Genomic DNA, 18,443 nt, shown 5'->3' on the forward strand with positions numbered 1-18,443 from the left:
GGCCCCTACACCAGACATGGTGCCAGGGCCAGAGGAAACTCGGGTTAGTTGTCAATCAATCCGAGAAATCAGTTTTTTGTTCGGTTGAACGACACCTAGATATTCCATTACTTTTTTTCAGGGCCTGTCATGTTACGTGTTACTGTGTATGTATATCATATCGTCTGTGTGTAAGCCTAGAATCGTTGATGGGCAGAAGTCGAGAGAGTCGATGTGACCAATATGAATGTGTCCTGCGTTCGTCGTGATTTATTTTTTTCATTGTATGTTGTGTGCGTAAGATATCGTTACATTTGTGTCATTTTTTCCCTTTTGTTTAATATTTTTTGTGTTTATTTGTTTTTCGTTTTTTTTCATGACGTTTCCATGAGGTAAATGACGTCACGTTTCTAGGGGGTAGTACAAAAACAACGTAACCACTATAAGGAGTCCTCTGTCAGCCGTTATCTCACAAAAGTCAACAATCATGAAGAAATAAAAGTACATCAAGCATTACAGTTTGCACTACCATTGTTTTTTTCTGAGAAGAAACTCCAGATATCAACAATATGTACAACAAAGCTCCGCATAAACAAAAGGCCTAGGGGACCTGTATCTCTCACATGAACATTCAATAACTATGGAAAATATATTCTCATTTAAATCTAGACTTTATGATTCTTCAGGTAATGCAATATGAAGTTATTAATACATCGGTGACTCATGTAACATTGAAACATTTCTAATGCCAATTATACGAGGAAAACTTATTTTGAAGGCCAAGGTCGTTTATATATCATTAGTATTCCGTTTCAAGTACATGTACCTACTGGCCAAATTCCATAACCATAACTTTTCCTGAAAAGCAGAATATTCTTGAATCTTTGAATGTAAGCCAAGGTAATTTATGTAAATAAACCTTATTGAGCTCCAAAAAAATGTACCTGCTGCTTCAATAACATGGCGTCTTCCAGAACTAGAGAAATGTCTCGAGTTCTTTAACAATTTGACTCAAATAACCTTGAAATGACCAGGTCGTTAATGTGAGTAAATGCTGCCGAAAACCCTATGATTTCTGGTCTCCCTGAACCGGAAAAGAAGATTCCCGAAACAACTGAAGAAGATTCTTGAACATACTGTATTTATCCCCAGTTAAACCCCTCCTTCATTTGAGCTAAATCATCAATTTTAACATGAATTACATCACATTGTATGTCCCTGTGCCTGCCCCACTTCTTTAAAATCCAATTAATAGTAACCTGTAGTGGAAATTCAGAACCTGAAATGTGTGTTGGAATGCCCATAAATATAGATATAAATATAAGCATATTCTTGATTTAGTTATTGCACTTGAAGAGAAATTAAGCTCAACTCCCACCTTAACTGTCAAATATAGACTAAAACCATAATAGAAGCCATGGACCGAGATTCTCTTGCTTATATACACAACTATAAAACGGATATCACCATATCCGTTTTATAGTTGTGTATATAAGCAAGAGAATCTCAGTCCATGTAATTATTGAACAGCTAGAAGTTTGACACAAATATGAAAGTAAGAAATTGAAAAGTAAACCTGTGTCTCGTTCTGCAAATCTTTGAATTAAGGGACAACCAGAGGGATCTTGGTGCCCATAATTGAATGATCCATATCAGTCAAATGAGAGACAGTCCCATACTAGCCATTTAGTAATTTAAAGAAATTGTTAATGAAATGTCAATTGTCAAAATCCAAGTTGCTGTCTGTTGGCCATGTTGTAAAGTTGGTCCTATACAGGAATATGCATGACTAGAGGAACCTACATATGAAATTTGAGAACTAGCAGTAACAAACTTCAATTGTCAAAATCCAAGATGGCCACCTGTTGGCCATGTTGTTTTCCAATCGGTCCCAAGATGCAATATGCATAACTAGGGAACCAAGGGAAACTTACATATGAAATTCAAGAAAGATCCATTCAGTACTTTCTTCGAAATAATGATAATATTCTTCAATTGTCAAAATCTAAGATGGTTGCCTGTCAACCATGTTGTTTTCTGATCTGATGATGGTGAGCTAAAAATAGTAAGCAAATAAGCCCTCTCAAATCTTTAACTTTTGCACAGGGAGAGAAGAGGGCTTTCCTCGTTATCAATTATTTGAATCCTGTGACCTTGAAGGCACCCCTAGTAGTCACTAAATGATGAATCATATAGCTCTCAATCTCATCTACCTATTGGCCAAATAACAGCATCCAGGTTCTAGAACTTTTCTAGAAGTTGTTCAAAACAAAAATGTTGAAAGATGATTGTAAAGAGGCTGGATGATGGATGCTAACACCTTACCACAAGGTCATTGGCACTTCCTACAATGCGAGTTAAAAACAACAACAAAGTTATTTTTCAGTACGAAAAGTTAAAAAATGTTTATTTCACATGTCCATAACAACTCACGTTACCCACATGTTACTACATTTACAATACGATCCAACATCACAATTTAAACATTTTCTACTGACATTTTGTGCCACATTTTCACATAAGTTTCAATGAAAACCTAATTCAACTTGGGCAACGATGGCAATAGTTTCACCATGATTTTATATACAATTTAATTAATCTTTAATGGGCTTTCTTTAATATAAATAATTTAAATCCTGTTGTGTCACATCTGAGGTTCTCCCAACTCCTAAATCCAAGAGTTCTGCTCTCAATAAACCTATGTTGAGACGGTTAAGGGTGTGTAGTTAGATGTAATTTAAGAAAAGGTAGCTTTGTGCTGATCTAGATATGAGTGTTATGAGATCTATGTGATGCAAGTTACTAGAAATCTAACTGAATCAGGCATTACTGTGAAATCTTTGATCAAAATTAAAGGAATACTGACAAGATTTTATTTGTGTGTAGCACTTTCGCAATGCTCAATAAATAAATTATAAACATCGGCATAGTATAAATGGTCAGGTTTTTATCCCTGGATAAACCAACAGATGCAGAAATATTAAGCATATTGAAATCAAACCCTTGGATTTAGAAGGTGGTGTTATCCCCAAACTATTGCTTCTAATGTATAATCTGTTTAATAGTGTCAAATAAAAACGAAGGTGGTCAAATAACCGTCTGTTAAAAACAGAAATGCTAGATACTACACACTACAAATCACAATATATTACTATCTGGTAACTAAGATTGCACCCATTTATCACAAAGATAAAATCTCCCAAATAAAGAATATACATAATTGTCCAAAACATACAAATAGCTTAGATGTTTAATCAATGTAATTTTCGATAGGTCTTATAAGCAATTAGAAAGAGTAAATTGCACCATTACTTCAGCAATTTTAAATAGCACATCTATCAATGATAATGATTTTACTGAGGTCTTGTCTTGATTAATATTCGATTGGTGAATTACAAAGTGATATTCAGTACCTTCAACCCTTATTTGTATTATGTAAATTTTTATTTACACATATCTACAAACCAAGTGATTACAACTGACACCTCTGCAAAGTATTGCAAATATGTACATAATTTATAATTGAGGAAATCATTTCAGACAAAAATATTTTACACAAAACATTTCCAGAGACAAAACCATACATTAACATAACAATAAAAGTGGAAATCTCAATAAATCATTAATTATATATTCTTATAATCAAAATGCATCCATTAATAATCTACATCACAACAACAGTCGTTATTTCAAAACAAAATGGCCTCTTTGGATGAGTGTCAAGATTGAATCATATAAAATCATTGGTCAGCACTAATTACGATTAAAAACAATCATTGTAAGTTATTCTTATGTTAAATTCTTAAATCGTATCAAAGTTATACATCTTCAATAATCACTTTAAAAAAAATGTAAATATCAGTGATTTTTTAAGTAAGATTTATTCACTTAGTTTAGGACTTTCATCAATAAACAAAAGTTTATGAATTGACTTTGGATTTTGTTTTGGATCTGAAAACTTATTTGTACTTTACAAAGTTATTTGACCAGCTAGCACATGACCACATTTGAAAACATGTAATACATGGAAACTTGTTATTTTAGGATACATGTGTGAAACACACTTTACCAAAAAAATCTTTGTGAAATGAAATGAAAAGTATGAAACACAAAATTCATAATGTACATGCACCAATCACAAAGACACTATTGTATTTACATGTTTTTTCCCCAAATAGGTACAAGTACCATCCACCTATACTTACTGATAATATACATGTAACGGTCAACATACTCGGCCACATTTACTTAACTATAATATACATGTAACGGTCAACATACTATCGCTAACAAACAGTTTCAATTCTCTCATAAAACAAATAACATAAAATATATAGGAATCTGAAAAAATGCTAGAGTAAGAATATAAATTTGTAACTACTTATTATAATGTTATATATAATGATGAGTAAATGATAAATAAATTATGATACTATAACCTGCTGCCTTGGGCATGTGCTCTGCCATGTGTCCCACGAAAAATTCTACATCTTCTACCAAGTAAAAGTGTCATAATATATATCACACATATCTATTTTCCGTTAGTTATGGAACAATTCAAAGTGGTAAATTGAGTAAATTTGAACAAAAGTTTATCTGATTAATTGGATAGGTTAATATTTTTGTACAATACATTAATTCAATTTCATTTTAATGCTTGTTTTATTTTCATTTCGGTCTTTATATTTTCATTCAGTTTGTAACTCCTTAATCTGATGTCATCTGTTGTTGGGATGTCACTCCATAATGTGGTAAAAAAAACTACAGTACACAACCGTATCTAAGTCGAGAGTAATTGTTACGCTCTCTATGCAAAACACACATGTACTTATATTTAAGGTATATATATATCAGAAAACATCTTTTATATTTAAAAGTTTTTTTAAACCTTAAATACAAAACATTTAGCTTAACTGAAGAAAAATATACAGATGATGACTGGATAAAGAGAATACAAGAACTTAGTTGTCATGTAAGGCACCATCTTGATTTGAATGCATATATGAAAGGCTACGTTCAAAGAGCTTTCTTATCGCAAGACATATGTCTTCGGAAGCTGTGAAAAGCTCTCCTTGCCCTTTCCACAGGGGCAGGCTCAGAAGTATTTTCTAAAACGTTACACCCCAGCTAGTACATGTATACCGACAAGTCAGTCAACAACTTCAGTGACCAATGCCATTAGTGATCACTTAATGCAAACGTTTCTATATACCAAACAATGAATGAACATATGAAAAAGATGTAAGTTTAAAAAGTTATAAATGAATGATTTGCACAATAAACAATTTTTTCATTCACACAGCACAATTAATTCCTTATAAAACAATCTTACTGGAATGTGGAAGTGAGATATTTACAATCAAATGTGTATCTATGAAAATGACTTTTTATTGGTAATGCCGCTTAAGGTCAGGTAATACATGAATCATGTATTTGAAAATCAACAGTTAAATATTTCATTAACAAAGCATTTGTTAATTTGTAGGATATTCATCAGCAGTGTTAAATATGCCTTATTGGAAAAAAAATATACATTATGTACATTAATAAAAAATGGCCGGCAATAGAAGCAAGGTTTTAGTTTGTACATACCTGGATATTTTGCTGATGATGATGAGGTCATTTTGAGGAATTTCATTGACTTTGAAAAGGCAGTGGTTGCATCAACGTTCTGCTGAAGGGTGAAGAATTATTGGCATACTATGATTACATTTAATTCTGATATTGGTTCATCTTGGTGTTTTAAATATCCATCACATTTTTTTGTTAACCCACATTGCCATTATTTCCCTGCAAGATTCCAGTAAAATGCTGTTAAACTTGTTCCCAGGTTTTAATAGTCGTTCATTCAATTTACTGTATTTTTTTCTTTCCATATATTAATTGATCTTGATCATGATTCCAAATGATTTGGTCCTCGTTGACCTTGCCCATGATTCCTAGAGGTAGCTGTGCAAAGCACAGCACATAAAAAAATAATAAAATAAATCGTGGTCTATCATAAATTGTAAAGTTATCAAATTCACTAAATATTATGGATTTCATAAAAAGTTTAATAACTCATCTAAATCTAAAATGAGTTTTACAATTAAAGAACTGAGATGCTCTCATGCAGACAATTTTAGTGATTAGGAGACAAAGTTACATAATCATTTCAGTTAAACTGTAAAAAAGTGTGTTATGCTAATATTTCTCGAAGGCATTGACTTACTGAATTTATTTTTATTTTGAAAAAGTAAACAATTATTCCTACATACTATTGTGAAATTCCTTATTCTTTTTGTATTTTTATACTTGAACTACAAAATTAATCGGGAACAATGAGATTCACATATTAAATGCCAAGAAGGAAATTTATAAAATTTATCAGGACATAAATTGCTAGAACTTTTCAGCATGATTAGCCTTGATGTATATGTTTAGTCATAAAAAAAGTGCCAATCAAGTTGAATTGCACAATAGTTACTAGTACAGTGTATTATATTGTGCACTGAATACCGCAATACACATTGACTGATGCTCAACAAAAATGTGCATATTTTAAAGTGAAAGAATGTCAGACAATTTCAGTCAGGCAGACAAATATAATGAATAAGTTCTGGGGGAAAACTGCTGATATATTGAAAGTAATTCAATATAACTGATACAGATTTCAATAATATCTTGATTCCAAGTCTTTAAGTTAGCCCCTAATCTCTTTACGATTCCTTCTGTATCCTTGAGTTTTACTGTTCAAGACCATCTGCGGTCCTTCCACACAAATTGAGATCATTTTTTTCTGTACTCCATTCTGAGATACAAACAGACATTAGCACATGTCCTTTATATAATATGAAACATTGATCACGGGAAGAATGACTCCGATGTATTGTGTCTCGGTAGTGCCGACTTGTGGACGTGGATGAGCTGAGTGTTTAGGACTTCACAATCTATTTGCATCATACCAATATTTCCAGCTGGAGGCTGCATGGTTTCTAAAAAAAAAAGAAAAAAGATATTCATTAAATTTATTTATCAATTTAACTTTTCATGAATTTTTCCCTTTATCCTTCTTAGCTTATTGTTATATATATACTCAATGGAAATAACTTTCTAGAATAAAAGATTTTTAAATCCCATTGTCATCCAACACAAACTTAATATGGCTGTTTAAAGAATAAAACCAATGTGATATAGCTTTGGTAAAAATGACCAAACCATTAAGGGCCCTTTTGTGTATATAAACATAAATATATTGACCTGGAGTAAGTTCATGTTCATTTAGCCTTCACATTTCGCTAGCGTTATGCATTTCTCAAATCGTATGCATCTTGAAAACATCTAGTGAATACATTTCAACATTTTCGGTAAAACTACTACATAAAACGATAAAAATTGCATATCCTTGTTCTATTTTGGGAGATTGACTTGTGAAAATCGTATCGCATAAATGCGTGCCTTTCTGTAAAACATTTCTAAACTTTTTTAAGAGAGTCAATTAAGAGAGAAAACAGTTGGACAAACAGCACCTACAGATGAAAAGGCGAAACTAATGTTAAACATCTACTGACTAGAGAAACAGAGAAAGCTCAGCTCCAGAGACTTACCATTGAGAGATGTGGCTGGCATTACAAGTGACATTCTTGGTCTCATTGTCTTATTGTGAGCAACTGCCGGTATCAGGAAGTAATCCTAAAACAAAAAATTATTTTTGATAAAATACACTTTTGTAAGCTTAATTACTTTCAAAGTATGTATCGAATTTTCAACAAAAATCTAAACCAACACTAATTTATTATTCACATAAAGAACACTGGAAGAATCCAATCATTAAGTGACTATTCTAAATATAGTAATATTATACAGTTACTATATAAGGGATAAATACATGCAATATTGAAATTATCAATATATTTCAGCTTCAAATACAAATCTTGTATTGAATGAAGTTTTACCGAGTTGAATGAGAGGACGTAAAACGTGTCATTGCGGCGTGGAAGAGACTGCCAAAAATTTCTCACAGTGTCGCCCTGGAACAGTTGTAGCTGGTTCTCCTGTGTCCTGTCGGAAACAAAAAACATGTCTCATTTTATTTTTGTAAACAAGAGGTCAGAGTTCAAATACATCTGTATATTTTCTAATTGCTGTTGTGACATACAAATTGTCGGGTAAAAATAGCAGGATATCTAGAACATGATATGCAAACACAGTAGCTGTGGTCTAGTTTCAGAAATATGATATTTTTGGCAGATAACTAGATTGTGATGTACCTGTAATGCTGTTCTCTCATGTGACGGAGTTCTCTCAGCGAGTGTGATGATGTAATGGGGCGATTCTCCCTGCTGACAGGTTTTCTTGGTTTCTTCTTTTTCTGCTGTTCATGCCGTTTCATCCAGCCAGAAAGCTGGTCTGCAAGTCTACAATAGCAATGGTAATTTATAAAACTACACGACAGCCACAGCGACCACTAGCAGATTTTCTGAAAAGTCTGTCTTCAATTTCAGCTACATAATTTAAAATCTACATATAGTTTCTTTTAGCACAAATATGTCACACAAATTATTTTTTTTGTCAGAAAACTCAGAATTATTCATCTTTGATATTTCAAGGGGTTATGTTCTCCATATTGTCATTGTGGAAAAAACCTGAAGACTAATTTTATCTGTACTGTTGGAATGACTGCCTTGTCTTCTATAGAAATAATTCATCTAATGATTAGTCAGCTGCTCTCCCCAAATCTCAGTGATCAAAATCCCTAGATTGAGGATGAGGATCAAAACTATATGTAAATATAAGTTTAAACTCACCTTATTGACTCTGTTTTGTTGAAATATGATGGACATGTATATAGCTGATAGAGAGTTTTGTTGTTGATTTCCTTGGCATGCTCAGGATTTTCTTCCATGAACTTTTTTAGTCTGCTAAATGGATAGTCGGGCATGAAGCTTCCAACTGAAAATGTATCTTTTTCTTCTGGTACAGCAAGGAGTTGTCTGCCCTTGTGAGCAAACAAGTCAGGACTAAGATCGGAGTTATGATTTGTAGCACGAGGCATTAATATCAGATTACTGAAATGGAAGAAAATATAACTTTATTGCTGAGATACATACATCTAACACCCAAAACATTAAAGTAGATTTGGAGATGAGTAACTGAACCAGAAAGTTGATAGTAAATTTAAAACATGAGATTTGTTTGCTGGCTTTATCGCCCTGTGAACAGTCAGGGTCATTTTGAGGCAGGGTCTCCTTGTAGTAGTTGGTGACTACTTCAATGAACATGTTAATATGTGGCCCATATGAACTGAATCATTTAACTATTATCAATGGTGTTGACCACAATTTGTTTAATGTTGTTGTGAAAGCCATCTAACAGAATATATATTTATATATAAGGTAGCTAATCATTCAGTTCAGGGCTTATAAGTGCTAAAAGACTAAATACAAGAAGATTCAAATTACTCTTCTGCTTGAAAGATTAATTAGTAATACATGATCAAACCGATCTTTGTTTTATAGCATCAAAGTCTTACCTGAATGTGCCAAAATTGAGTGTGAAAAAAACAAATACAGCCATGAGGCAGATCTTCTTGGCAGGGGAGGCCATTCCAGTGCCTTTACCCTTCAGCTCCTCATTCTGGGGAAAACAAACAAATGTATGTAAGAGACAATCTCACCTAATGAGAGATGGTTGGTTTTGTTGAATCTGTGAAGTGAGTGTATATATGTGTACGAAGTGTATGATGTTGGAGAATAAAAACTACAAATCTTTTTGAAATTGTTCTTAAAATATGACACTAATTGTCTGTGGCATGAATGTTGTCAGGTAGATTTAAAAGTAAGTTAATGATATTGTTGTATGTATTATTGTTATATTATTATTGCATGGGCTAACCATGAAAGATTTGCCCACACAATTTCAAAGCTCCATACCACAAAAGAATGTACACACGAACATTTCATGTTATAAAGTAGCTGAAATTCGACCACAGGTTAAAATGACTGTTTCTAATTTTTAGACTTGTCTTCGAAATATCAATTCTAATAACATTTTTTCTATTGTCGTTTTATTTTTTATTTCCTCATGAAATTATACCAACAGCACTCAAAATTCCTCGGTTCCCTAAATACCATACACTATGAGCTTTGTTTTCCCAACACTAAAGAAATCCTTTTGGCTTTCACAATTACGAATTTTAAATGATGGAGTAACCTTAAGAATCTGAAGCCTGTACGTCCATCTCCTTATGAATTCTAATTATAATAATGGCCAGTATATATTATAGTATCATAGCTCCCCCTACCTCTGTTTGAATGATACACAGCCTTCGTCTCAACTCCTCATTCTCCTGCTGCAGTTTTAGATTCAGTTGATTATATTGGCTTAGTTGTTCCTCCAGTGTCTGTAGATACTGTTAATAAGGCAAGTCATTAGTCATCTAACATTACATAATACGACTTGCAGGAATAGCTTCCTCTTCAGGACAGAATTTTGAAACGGTCAAAGATTTACTGGATGACATGCATTTGAATGTGAAGTAATGCTCAAAATAACATATATACTTAATAAGGATAAATATCATAATAAACAAACAACACAACTTCTACACAGGTAAAATCATTGCTTTGTTTACACAAATATACATGACTATTAAGTATTTTTTCTGTAACACACATCACACTTACTTCTTTCTTGCGTTTTCTTGACAAACTAGCAGATTCTCTATTTTTGATCATCCTCTGCTGTCTTTTCACATTTTTCATCTGGAAATTGAATATTACAGAATGAGGTCAAATATATCAAATCTTGCTTCAGAAAATAAAATACAGGTTGTTGTCTTTCTGGTTTACTACAGACAGAATTGTGTCATTCTCTTAGGATTAGCTACAGTTCTTCACCTATAGATCCCAGATAGTTAATTTCCATTGAAGTATGTTATCTTAGTCTGTTTTAGATTTGATAACTGTATTTAAAGGGAGACAATCTATTGTATGTTATCACAAAACAACAGATAACTTTGGTATCAAACCATGAAATATCAACGAAGGGCGATAACTCTGTATATTCTGGGGTAACTGGTTTCAGTATGAAATACTCCAACATCTGAAGACATGTTTACGAGTAAAATATTTCGCATTTGTAGGTCAACGAATCTATCAGATCTGCCAAGGCAATGTGATGCATGGCTATGAAGACTGATGTGAAGATGGGGTAAAAACCTAAGTCCCATTCTGTAGTGCTCCAGGGGGATAATATACAACCAATATCTCTTTCTTAGCTTCCAGCTATATTCTGGGGATTAAATACATCTAACACCTCTTTCATAGCATTCATTTGTATTCTGGGGGGACTTAATACATCTAACATCTCTTTCTTAGCTTCCAGTTGTATTCTGGGGACTAAATACACCTAACACTTCTTTCTCAGCTTTCAGCTGTATTCTGGGTGATTAAATACATTTAACATCTCATTCAAAGGTTTTACTTGGAAACTTATCATGATTTTAAGGATTTTAAGCATGTACAATGTTTTTTTATTACAATTTTTTTTTTAAAGATTATTAAAATAGTATACCTCATGATCCACTTGCACTATGGGACTGGCAGTCATTTGAGGTGGTGAGATAACTGTTGTAGTAACTTTAGGAATTTCCACCTTGGTTTTCTGGCTTGTAGATGGAGGCTGGAATTTCAAAACTCCTTGTGAAGTAAGTCTCTTAAATTCTTCAGGTGTGAGCACCAATGGTTTCCCAGGTTCTGAATAAAAGACATCACAGTAATTATTTAACTATCAACAAACAAAAATTCATTTTCATTGTATATTCATAAATAAATGTATAAAATGTCACTAATAATGAAATCATCCTGTTTTCCAAACTTTATGCAAATAAATTCTTTAACACATGAAATATTTTTTAAACATTATTCTTTTAATTTAACTGGTATTAAATGTTCAGTAGGTTGTACAGTACCTGTCTTTGGGATAGCTGGTTTCTGTACAGTGGCAGTTTTATCTGACGACAATGGTTTGGGCTGAATCTTGACTTTGGAATTCAGAATGGAGTTGATGTTGATGGATGTATCAAACCCAGTGAGAACTGTGCTACAAGTTTTCGACGGAGCGTTGATGATCACGGATGACCCAATATCTGACTGGTCACCAATGTATGTGAAGGATGATTGAGGAATGGTTTGGCCCTGACTTGTCAGGATCATCGATTGTGGAGATGATGGTGGACTTTCTATCTTAAGGTCCTGATCAACGGTGTATATCTTATGTGACTGCAAGGAAGGACATCAAAGATACTGATGCTGGAGTTTCTTAAAAACCATGGCTGATGTCACAAAGTTCCTCGTCAAAATACATATTGATATTCTTTACAAAGATTCACATTTATATTATATATAATTATGTAAGAACCAGGATAATCTTGGCATTCTAATAAATAATAAAGAAATTGTCAATATCATAGTTATATATGATAACGACTGCTCACAAACATTTATTACACCATTTGCCAATCTGTCAAAGACGGTACAAAACCCTGTGGTGCTGTGTACAAAGATGAGTGCCTTACCTGTGACACTATTCCGTCAGAGCCCTCCGAGGACAGGGATGATGCTGGAGACAGAGGCTCCTGTTTGATCAGGAGGTCTGGTGATGGCTGATTTTCATATTGCACTGTCACACCTGGTAAACAGATATTCTGGGCATGAGCATGTGATACTCTTTGTTTAAAACATTTATACTATGAATACATAGTGATTTTGTCATTATTTTTGTGTTACTGGTATTTAATATCTAAAAAAAATCCACTGTGTGACAACCTAACTACTTATTAAACCATATGATAATCTTATAAACTTTCTACATTAATAATATCAAATCACTAATTCCACTTATAAACTTTCTACATTAATAATATCAAATCACTAATTCCACTATCTGTTTACATTAATATAAGTGATTAACACACTCGTAATTCTACAGCTCGATGAGCTGACCACTAATTCTAGTATATATTACCATAATTATGATATAACACTTCATCCATTTTATGACTCACCAACTCACCACTAATTCTACTGTCATACACTCACCACTAATTCTACTGTGTCATACACTCACCACTAATTCTACAGTGCCATACGTATACGTATACACTCACCACTAACTCTACTGTCATACATGTACACTCACCACTTATTCTACTGTGTCATATGTATAGATCTAGACTCACCACTAATTCTACTGTGTACTAAACACTCACCACTAATCCCACTGTCCGAGCTGTCACTGAACTCCTGTTGTAGATCATCATGGAATGTTGTACATGAATCAGCAAATGCTGTAAACGTGTCATTATTTATGGCATCCAAAGTCAGCTGTAAACAAACAAGCAGGTTTAATTTCAAAAGCATGGCCTTTTCCATAAATCTTACATTGTTTTAAACTCATGAGATGTGATGCCAACTATTATCCTGAAAAAATTGTATGTCTCACATGCTTGCACTGGTAAACAAAAATATATAGTAAAAAATAAATGAAATAACGTGTTTATTTAGTACTCAAGAGTAATACTAAAAGATATAAACATAATTATATTTTAAATGTGGTAAATCTCAAAGCAGATTCATGGAATACATTCTTATCTTAACAGTGTTACCGTGTTAAATTCAAAGAATCAGCTCTACATTGTCAAGACTAAATTTGTATAGTGCTTAAAAGATTAAACAAATCATATTCAATAAGTACAAGTATATAATCCTTTAGTAAAACTTACAGTTGGAAAGTCATCCGGGAAATCTCGGACCAAGTCCTCTGGACTCAGCGCTGTATCCATTCCCAGTATCTCGGACAGATCCATGTCAGCTTCTGTAACAATTATACACCAATTTATCATAGTGAACTTCAGATTCATGAAATGATAGTATTGATGTATTGGAAGCATCTGTATACACAAAGGATGGAAAATTAAAGGATAAAACATAAAAGCTTTGTCTATATATATTTGTGGTTGTTGTTTAATTTTCTGGTACATGTACATTTAAATTGTCAAAGATTCTTTCAGACATTCAATTAGTAACATATACAACATGTACATATATTTGAAGTACTATACATGCTCAAGGTTATTACAATATTTGTGCATATGATGAACCATAGCAAAATGACAGCCTACACCATGGCCAGGAACATATGCATTTAATGCTGATGATGATACTACATTCATTTAAGATTCAAATTCTTTGTAAAGTCTAATATAAACTTTAAAGTGATCTTGAAATTTAAGTTTGAATACTGTATATTCCTTCAGAAAATTGCAGAGAAAACATGTAGATTAAAGACCCAGGGGACTGATAGTACTGACAATGGGCGAACCAGTCATTCAACTACAAAAATGCTGACTGAGTATTAATTGCAGATAAATAACTAATTAACCATTTTTATAGACTCTGGTATGGGGTAGGCACTTAGTGACTAGGTATATAATATAAATTAATTCACAATTTTGGTAGACCTTTTGGCCATGGAAGGGTTCTGCAAAATTTCATTGAAATTGGAATAGTGGTTTCAGAGAAGTCGAAAATGTAAATTGTTTATGGACGGACGATCACGACTAGTGACGGATGGTGATGGACAAAAGGAGATTAGAATAGGTCATAATAGACCTGCGAGGTTTGTCTGCCATGTATGAATTGATCATGATCAATAGTAATGTTCTCAATGACATATATGTAACATATAACAGTTACAGACGCGCGACACTCACAGTACGATGAATGGCAATTTTTGAAATCAAACATACAATTCAAACATCATAAAAGCATACACAACTGATATATTGTTTTTTCATCGACACACTGTATTTATTTCCAACACTCCAAATAATCCAGGAAGTATTTAAATTTGATATATGAGAATATGTACTGCAACAAAGAAGAACTTCCCTGTTTGTGTACACAAGTCTGAACAGGTACATACGGTTCAGAAGCTAGATGATATGTCAGTATTTAGATAAGTGGTAGCAGTATTGGATGTTACAGCTGTATCATATAAATCTTACATACACGCTGTGAACAAAAATCAATACAAATGTAGTCTATATATATCTACCAGGTATAAAATTCAAGTGAAAGCAATCAATATTTTTTAAAGCCCTTTGAAAGCTGTGTCCTAGATAAATAAATAATCAACAAGAAACACTCACAACAACAGTTACTGAGTACTGCTGATATGCAAACCACAAATTTGGAGAATTCAGACTTCAATTTGTAAATGTTGGGGGAAAAGGACAGCGGGTGCATGCACAATAAATTAAAAGAACACTTATTATAATTAAAGGCCAAAGAGAAATCTGGACATTGATTTTATATAATTGATCATGTTACTTTATCTTTTAACAAACTATTATGATATTCCTAATAATCTAATATTTCTATAAGTTGTCCTAAATAATACTGCTATTAATGTTAAGTATATATATGGTAACACTGTATGATAAAGTGTTTCACTAGCTTGGTTTTGGTATACTACATTACATATTTTTTTTTAATAACAAATATTTTATAAATAAGTTTATATTATGAGAAAAACAACTACAAATCAGAGAAAACTGTAAAACAGACTGCTGATATATTTATACCCTGGGTAATGTAAATTTTGTATACTAAATGTATACGTGAAGTTTTATGTACCGATAATAATTGTACCAAACTTGATTTTATGTTCTTTAATTTTATATATTCTAATACAACACTACATATACCCCCTCCAAGCCTTTAGTTATTTAAATAATTATATACAAATAGGTATAAAGATGTATCTGGCCTTTTATAGCAGAGCAACTAATATATATGCCTGCAAGCCAATTCAATGTAACATAAACATTATAGAACAAATCATGGATATAATCAGTGGATGTTTCTGTTCAGCAGTCTACGTTTACCCTCAGGTACAATCTACATGTCCCACTTAACAGACCGAGAATTTGGAATAATTTACATACATTTCACCAATACATTCTGATACTTTGACAGTTCAAGTCACCTTAGGATAAAGTTTTTAGTTGTGTGGACATTTTTAAGAGATTCCATCTCTGTCAGACATTGTTAATCCCATTACAATAAATAAAGTTTAGTAACTGACAGTGGTAGCTATAGAGTGGTGTTCACTTAACATTTTTAGCTTCAAAGTATTGTTTAAACATGGACTCACCCCCAAAATTATATTGGAATCTTTTAAATTTTGCTTGAAAAGAAATGTCTGCATGTATTCAACACACATACAAATGTATGCTTTGACCCTTCAGATTTAAATTATTCTCTGCAATTAATTACTGAATTAAATTATTAAAGGCAGTGGAAACTATTTTGAAATCAAATAAACTTTGAAAGGCTGTTGTAAAATAATTTTTTCTTAAAAATTCATTCTGGTATTCTATTAACTTAGTTTTATATAATAGATTTTCAGGATTTGTTTTATATTATCTATTATATTTAAGAATATTAATAATACATGTACAGAAATAAATTACAATATATTACGTTATATTATACTGATACAAGTTCAAGTTCAAGTTCTTTATTACTTTAAGTCAGCTGACTTATCAGTTATAACATATATACAGAACAACATAATACAAAGACAACAACAGTTATACACGCGTACGCACACACTCGCACACACCGCCACACACACACACACACACACACCGCCACACACACCATCACATACAGTGGAGAGTAAACACTAAGTCGCAGTAATCAGCTCAGATCTCCTTTTGTTTGCTTGTAACAAATACTTGCCAAGATTTCTTATTTCCGACAAATTCTCACACGTAAGAAGTTGAATTAATTTATACATGCTTGGATGTCTTACATAATATTTCTTAATCAATTTTATCCTTATGTCAATATAACAGGGGCATTTCAAAATGAAATGGAACTCATCTTCGACATCATTCAAGTCACATAATGTACATAATCTGTTTTGTCTTTCGATTCTGATATATCTGCCACACTCGATATTTAGCTTATGTGCAGACAATCGAATTTTACATATTTGCTTTAAATAAATTATATTTACAGATTTTGATAAGTAATACTGGAGACCAAAGTTACACACATATTGGTACAATGCTCCTTTCGGAGAAGATTTAATTTTTTCAAATACAGATGCTTCATAAATCCATGTAACAATATGTACATATATCAGAATTGATATGCATGCTATAATCTGGATATCAAATTTAAAACATGAATATAAAACAATTAATAAATATTAATGATGTTAATTACAATAATGTCAACAAAATAAACTACAGTGTTTGCTTATCTATATTAAGTATACTATAAAATCAATTTGTTTGTTCAATAAGTTATACTGTATCATTGATATTTAGAGAAAGTTATTGAAGATTTCAAGAAAATATTAATTTCAAAAAATTATGTGGACTGCAGCTATCTTTGTAAATGCATTCACATAATCAAAACCTTTTTGTTTTTATGGGGTTACTTGATCAATGATCAGATGATGTAAGTGTCTGTGAAAACTGTTTGTTTTTTAAAATTAATTCTTAGATTTTTATTGTAAAATAAAGATTCATACAATCATACCCCATTAAATGTCAATTGAAAAACAGTTTCCTGAGTGTAAGCTTTTCCATTACATCAACAACGGACGAATTTGGGGTCTTTGTATAAATAATGAAGGAATTCGGTTGCTGACAATTAGCCTATACTTGTATTTTATAAATTAAGCACTGCAAAAAACAATCAAATGGGTACGATGACCAATACGTATACACACTTGGTAATGAACAAAACAGTGGGTAGAGGAGAGGAGGGGCGGAAGGGACGGAGAAGGGGAATGGGGGTGGGGTACCGGTGAGGAGGATGGCATTAAAGATGTAAATCAGCTAGGAGAGTGTTGAGTTCCTCGAAAATTATGATATTTTAATATATACCCTATGGCCATCGCAATCGTAATAAAGTAATGATGGAGCAGGTTAAAATCAATCAAAAACAAACAAGACGATCGAGAAAAATCGATAAACAACACTATCATGACCGGTCATGTATTTCATAAGAAGCTTACCTAAATCTTCATTTGAAAGCAAATTGTTGGAGTAGAACCTCCTGTCCACTTCCGAGACCATGTTCAAGCTCATGTTTTCAGAAAACAAAGAGAAATGGCCTATAAACAATAATTTATAACATATATCTCATGTTCTTAGACATCTTCCTTTTCGCGTGTATATATTTCTATTTTCCCAGAATTCCTCCTGTTCAAAATTTAACCGGAACAGGTTGGACGTTCTAGCCGTGGGTTGTAACAAAAATCATATCGACGCGTTATGAAATATTTAATCTATGTCATTTAACAGAATTTTTTTTCTGATCATAAGTAGTTATTTTACGTTGCTCGTCTAGTTTTTAATGAATTATTCATTTGTTAAAGATTAATTTGGAAAGCATTGACAT

At 32.5% G+C, this 18,443-nt stretch overlaps 1 protein-coding gene across 1 annotated transcript; it reads right to left on the minus strand.

Annotated features, from left to right (window-relative positions):
• Positions 1–2,354: 2,354 nt before the first annotated feature.
• LOC117322044 (cyclic AMP-dependent transcription factor ATF-6 beta-like) lies at positions 2,355–18,219 on the minus strand. The gene is made up of 14 exons (XM_033876767.1): positions 18,058–18,219; positions 13,742–13,833; positions 13,229–13,343; positions 12,536–12,648; positions 11,930–12,239; positions 11,533–11,714; positions 10,644–10,721; positions 10,262–10,369; positions 9,491–9,594; positions 8,766–9,026; positions 8,229–8,375; positions 7,914–8,019; positions 7,566–7,650; positions 2,355–6,953 (listed from the first exon to the last, which is right to left on the minus strand). The coding sequence occupies exons 1-14, from the start codon at positions 18,128–18,130 to the stop codon at positions 6,823–6,825; spliced, it is 1,905 nt and encodes a 634-aa protein (XP_033732658.1). The 5' UTR covers positions 18,131–18,219; the 3' UTR covers positions 2,355–6,822.
• Positions 18,220–18,443: the final 224 nt, after the last annotated feature.

This window comes from Pecten maximus, chromosome 2 (genome assembly GCF_902652985.1).
Source record: "Pecten maximus chromosome 2, xPecMax1.1, whole genome shotgun sequence".
In the NCBI taxonomy this organism is placed as follows: Eukaryota; Metazoa; Mollusca; class Bivalvia; order Pectinida; family Pectinidae; genus Pecten; species Pecten maximus.

Coding starts and splice junctions, on each gene's coding strand:
- LOC117322044 (XM_033876767.1), bottom strand. CDS start 18,130: ATGAGCTTGAACATGGTCTCGGAAGTGGACAGGAGGTTCTACTCCAAC. Junction 10,370..10,643: donor CAAGAAAACGCAAGAAAGAA/GTAAGTGTGATG, acceptor CCTTATTAACAG/TATCTACAGACACTGGAGGA. Junction 9,595..10,261: donor TGTGTATCATTCAAACAGAG/GTAGGGGGAGCT, acceptor TGTTTTCCCCAG/AATGAGGAGCTGAAGGGTAA.